Genomic DNA, 5,518 nt, shown 5'->3' with positions numbered 1-5,518 from the left:
TGAAAATTGATAATAACTTTAAGAGGCCGCTTAAATAGACGGAAGCGGATGCGTGCCGCGGAGTTTATATTTTATTCAAGCCGCACCTAACTAAAGTAATATCCCATGCTGCAAGCCGCAGCCTATGACAAGAAAGTTTGACTTTAGTAATTCACTTTAAATATTTGGATAGGCAGATAGCTCTACAGTTGCAAATAGGTAGCATAAATTTAATTTCTTTTTGAATATTGGTATCTAACTAGTCACATACCACATAATATTGGTACTCTCTATTGTTTTTAGAAAATTTCAGCATATATAGTAGGTACTGGACTCCATCTACATAAGTAAAATCATTCAAGAAATCCAGGTGATTTTGTACATGTGCAAATGCTTTACTTAATTAGTTATCCAGTATAATTTCCCTGCAACACATAGTTTTCCAGTACTTCTAAGGCCTGATAATATCTTATGTACAAGGATTTATAATATGAATTTAACCCCCATAAATTTTCTTACCTCTAGCTCACTTCTGTGAACATTCTTCATCAATGGAATCGTGCTGCATTAATCAGTTTCTAGAAGGCAAGACCATTTTCATCACTGGTGCAACTGGCTACCTAGCAAAGAGTACTCTCTCTCTCTCTCTCTCTCTCTCTCTCTCTCTCCTATATATAGGTTGCACTAACAGTGCTTCTTGAGGAGATGATAACATAGATGAAATTTCTAGTGCTTTATTTGTTACATATTAATGTAGTTCTCATCGAGAAGATACTCCGAGTCCAGCCAAATGTGAAGAAGCTCTACTTGCTAATTAGAGCTCCAGATTCAAATTCAGCTAAAGAGCGTTTTAACAACGAAGTACGTACTACTGCAACATAACGAATAGTAGTAGCAGTAGAAATAATAGCCATCATATTAGACTATACAGCTCCAATCCACATGAGAATCCAAGATTTTCAGAGTTAAAGAATATATTTTAATTGCAGGTCATAAAGACGGACCTGTTCAGAGTTCTAAGGGAGAAGTTGGGTGCCAACCTACATTCCCTTATACAAGACAAGGTTTTCCCAGTTCCTGGTGATATAGCTTGTGATAATTTGGGGATAAATTCTGATATGCAAGATGAGATGTGCAGAGAAATAGACATAATTGTAAACTCAGCTGCTACGACTAGATTTGATGAAAGGTAGTTCTATAGAATAACAATATTATTTCGTAAAAAAAGAATAGAATAACTTATTCCATTCTTGTGCAGATATGATACTGCAATAAGGATCAATGCATTTGGTACCTTGAATGTTCTCAAATTTTCCAGGCAGTGTTCAAAACTAAAGATGCTTCTCCACGTAAGCACAGGTCAGCTCCATATTCTTCCTTGTGCTTAATTAACCAACTTTCATTATCATGACTTAAGGCCCGCGTATTGAGTTAACATAAAGACTGATTCTTTTCAGCCTATGTTTGTGGAGAAAAGGAAGGATTGATACTAGAGAAACCATTGCACTATGGTGAGACGCTTAATGGAGGCTCTCAATTGGACATAGAAGTGGAGCAAAAGTTGGTAGAGGAGACACTAAAAGACCTTAAAGCTAGGAATGCCGCTGAAAAAGAAGTAACTTTAGCTATGAGAGTTCTAGGTATTGAGAGGTAAATATTTCATAAAATCAGTCTCATTAATAAGATGGGTATTTGTACCCTATTCTTTTGGAGATTTATAGGGTTCTTTACCACCTTTCACGGCTATTATGATTCTTCAGGGCAAAGATACATGGATGGCCAAACACATACTCGTTCACAAAAGCAATGGGAGAGATGCTTTTGGGACACCTGAAGGAGGATCTCCATCTCATAATCCTTCGGCCAACAATCATATCAAGCACATACAAGGAGCCATTCCCAGGATGGAATGAAGGACTGAGGTAATGACTATATAGCATTCATGCATGCACACATGAAAAAGAAGAATAAGTCTTAGCGAAACCAATCTGATTCTTCCTTCCACAGAACCATGGACACCTTCATTGTTGGCTATGGTAAAGGGAAACAGAATGTTGCGATGGGTGATAGAGAATCAATACTGGATGTGGTATGTGACTCAATACCTTATCTCATAATGGAATGCGCAAGTTTCTCTTGTTTGCATCAGCTGGTCTTAATTTGTTCATCTACACTTCGAGTTCCTACGTATTCACACTTCCTTAATGCCATCTTGCAATTTTGCCCAGATTCCAGCCGATATGGTTGTGAACTCAGTCATCGCGGCTATGGTAGCCCATAGAAATCGATCTTCCCATACGGCTATTTACCATATTAGCTCCTCTAGGACGAATCCACTAAAAAATACTGATATTATGCAATTTTCCGCTGAATACTTCAAGAAGAATCCATGGATTAACGAAAGAGGAACGCCAGTCAAAGTCAAGAAATTTCATTTACTGGATGGCATGGCTAGCCTTCACAAATACATAGCTATCCACTACATGCCATTATTAAAGGTTAGTTTTCATAGTAATGTCTTCTTAGATAACTGTAAAATTTAAGCCTTTTTGGCTTCACTTGACCAAGAAGTAGACAGTACTAACTTGGATTATTTGTGCTTATAGATGCATTTATTGGAAAAATATGGGACAACACATATAAATTTCAACATTTCTAACATAGAACACTAATCAGTTAGACTAAAACTCTCTTTCGTTGAAAATCAGTTGGTATAAACTAGAAAACTCGTGATAAATACAGCTAAAAGAGGAAAAGACCATGGTATGCAAGAGAGATGTATCAAAAAAAACAGACAGTGTTTATGAATGTTGACATGCACTTGAGCATTGATCGGTTACCACTGGTTAAGTTTATATTTTAACATGTTTCAGATATTAAAGTGGGCAAACTTGATACTTTGCCAACGTTTACAAACCTTGCATTCAAACTTAGAAAGAAGGATCAATCGCGTCATTCGACTTGCTGAACTCTACAAACCCTATACATTATTCAAAGGAATGTGAGTTCATTAGTATTATGTTATATTAACACATTTAAGTAGTCAACTACAGCTCGTTTCAGTATTTATTAATTAATCAAATTTAAAGCTGTGCCTAATTGCTATTCTAATACCATTACTGCTGATTTTTACCAGTTTCAATGATACCAATGCTGAAATGCTGCGAATGGCAACAACAGAAAGTAATGCAGATGATACATTTAATTTTGATCCAAGAACCATTCAGTGGGAAAAATACTTCAAGGAAATTCATATTCCCGGATTAGTGAAATACGTTTTCTAAAAAGGCAGAATTATGCGATAAAAAAGGCTGATATGCCACTCTGCTTAAAGCTGTGTTGCTGCTTAAATTCCATTATGAAGTTGTTCGAATGACAATGTCAGTTCAAGAAAATATTGGCGGTATTATATGTAATTGAAAGACCACTTTCTCTGTTTCACATATGATTAATAGTAGTAATAACTATTTACCAGCAAATTGAACTCAAAGATTGGGTTCTTTTTCTTGTACATATATATGTAACGGCTTTCATCAGAAGAATAAGTAGCTTTTATATAACATACACGATTTTATATTCTGTCTATTCATTTCTCCATTTTTTATTTTTTTGGTTTCTGATAGATAATTTATGCTAATACATCAACAACTTGATCGATCCTTTATTTGATCATTCTTTCTTCTTCTTTTTTTCAGCTATAGCAAGCGAAAAATTGCTTCAACTAATTAGAAAACAAATTAAAGAAAAATGTCCAAGGATCAGATACTTATTTATGCAATTTTTCATCCACCAAAATTCAAGAGTTAAACAAGTAGAACAAGGACTGATACATTAATAATTTAGCAAGTAGAGTTCAATATGAAGAAATAGACAATTAATTACCAATCTCTCAAGAAGGATGAACCTTGTTAGAGCTGTGAGAAGAAATGGCTTTAATAGCAGATTTCATAGAGGCACCAGCAGAATTAACAGCACTTTCAATATACTTTTTAGCAGCAACTGTAGCCACTTTTTCCATAGCGTTTCCTATTTTTCTAGCTCTTTCAGCAACACCCACTAAGCTATCATACTCAGCTTTAGCCATTTGGTTCATTTCCTCCTCGAAACGGCGGAACTCTTCCATGGCGTCTTCCATGGCAGTGTTGAGATGATCCTCTGCTTCTTTCATGTAATTCTCAGCTTCTTCAACTTGTTTTTCTTGATCTAATTCCATAGCTGCCCAAGCCTTATAAGCTTCCACTTCGAAGAGTTTCATGAGATCGTCTTCTATGGTGTAAGGGTCGAAGTTCTTGTCACAAAGAGCTTGATCTGAAAGAATATTGAATTGAGCAAAAAGAGCCTCCATTTTTTTTTTTTTTGTGTTACTGTTGTGAAATTGGGAATGGAGAAAAATGGGGTTTCAGAATTTCAGTGGTGAAGGTAATTTATTAATTTGGATTTGATGATTGGAACAACAGTGTTTAGATAGACGAAAGCCACTTTGGTAAAGGAATGGTAGATGAGGGCCCCCAACATTCTCCTTCAAAGCACACCAACGGTTCAGTTGAATTTATGCACTATCTTGCTCCTCTCTTTTTTTTTTATTTTTTTTTATTTATAGAAGTACTACTACCTTTTTCCTAGTACTTTTTCTTTATTTCCTTTTTTGTTTTGTTCAGTATGTTGAATTTTGAAATCGCAACACTATAATATAGATTGTTACTTGTATAATAACAAAATAACTATAACTCAATTTGTTATTAATGGAAGAGGAAATTCCAGAAAACAATTATAAAAAACAATTAAGCATCAAGTTTTGAGTACAATTTATAAGGAAAGAAGTCACATTGAATAATAGTTTATTGTTCACTTTTTTTGTGTTCACTAATGAAATGAAGCAACTTGACAAATAGATGAAGTATTTATCTTTCTTAATTCATCTATCGAAGTTAGTTGAATCTTTTTACTGATGTGCTACTGTATATGTAGCTTCATCGCTTCGTGGTATGAATGACAGAGTATCGATGAAGAGCAGTATAGAAAAATCAAATGGTCCGAACAGCAGAGAAAGATCAGATGGTCCTTTTAAAATCCCTCGCCAATGTCGTTCTATAAGACCGTAATTGTATCTATATTGATTCTAACACTGAATTATAAGGTGCAGGCCTTCCACATTGATGGAAAAATTGTTGTTTCTATTGCAAAAAAATATGAATTCTACCACATGATATATAGTTTGCAAGAAGATATTCTCGGTAATGACTCCGTGAATCCATTTTTTTGAGTTGGAGATCAGCATGCATTTGCCATCACGAAACTATTCTAACTTATATGTTATAATCTTAGGAGTTTCCATAATTGGCAAGAGGTTCAAATCATACCATATTGGTATTGTGTGATCTGGACTCTGAAGTCTGAACAATACCTGCTCATATTTTTTTATATTCCATTTTGTAGGTGATACCTTGCAAGTTTACACACCAGCGAATTGTACATTTGGATAGCTTCACCCAACACGATCTTCCGGGGTGAACAAGAATTGGGGATCGGATGCGGCGAA

At 35.1% G+C, this 5,518-nt stretch overlaps 2 protein-coding genes across 6 annotated transcripts; one reads left to right on the top strand and one right to left on the bottom strand.

Moving 5' to 3' along the window:
- The first annotated feature begins 213 nt into the window (after nt 1-213).
- On the top strand, nt 214-3,558 carry LOC109219178 (fatty acyl-CoA reductase 3-like). 5 transcript variants are annotated; one of them, XM_019383618.1, is made up of 11 exons: nt 214-349; nt 505-609; nt 737-840; nt 969-1,168; nt 1,238-1,338; nt 1,437-1,629; nt 1,740-1,901; nt 1,987-2,068; nt 2,364-2,477; nt 2,853-2,980; nt 3,116-3,558. In XM_019383618.1, exons 2-11 carry the CDS (start codon nt 531-533, stop codon nt 3,261-3,263), a joined length of 1,311 nt encoding a protein of 436 aa, XP_019239163.1. In that variant the 5' UTR covers nt 214-349; nt 505-530; the 3' UTR covers nt 3,264-3,558. The 5 variants fall into 5 exon arrangements, with proteins under 5 accessions (XP_019239163.1, XP_019239162.1, XP_019239159.1 ...); XM_019383617.1 differs by having other exon boundaries at nt 2,361-2,477; XM_019383614.1 differs by having other exon boundaries at nt 2,208-2,477.
- Nucleotides 3,559-3,729: 171 nt separating this feature from the next.
- Nucleotides 3,730-4,511, bottom strand: LOC109219179. The gene has a single exon (XM_019383620.1). It carries the CDS (start codon nt 4,322-4,324, stop codon nt 3,869-3,871), a length of 456 nt encoding a protein of 151 aa, XP_019239165.1. The 5' UTR covers nt 4,325-4,511; the 3' UTR covers nt 3,730-3,868.
- Nucleotides 4,512-5,518: the final 1,007 nt, after the last annotated feature.

The sequence above is a fragment of the Nicotiana attenuata genome, unplaced genomic scaffold, assembly GCF_001879085.1.
Source record: "Nicotiana attenuata strain UT unplaced genomic scaffold, NIATTr2, whole genome shotgun sequence".
NCBI lineage: Eukaryota > Viridiplantae > Streptophyta > Magnoliopsida > Solanales > Solanaceae > Nicotiana > Nicotiana attenuata.
Note: the sequence above shows the minus strand (reverse complement) of the source record. Positions and strands in the feature narration are given on the sequence as shown.

Coding starts and splice junctions, on each gene's coding strand:
- LOC109219179 (XM_019383620.1), bottom strand. CDS start 4,324: ATGGAGGCTCTTTTTGCTCAATTCAATATTCTTTCAGATCAAGCTCTT.
- LOC109219178 (XM_019383614.1), top strand. CDS start 531: ATGGAATCGTGCTGCATTAATCAGTTTCTAGAAGGCAAGACCATTTTC. Junction 841..968: donor AAGAGCGTTTTAACAACGAA/GTACGTACTACT, acceptor TTTTAATTGCAG/GTCATAAAGACGGACCTGTT. Junction 1,902..1,986: donor GGATGGAATGAAGGACTGAG/GTAATGACTATA, acceptor TTCCTTCCACAG/AACCATGGACACCTTCATTG.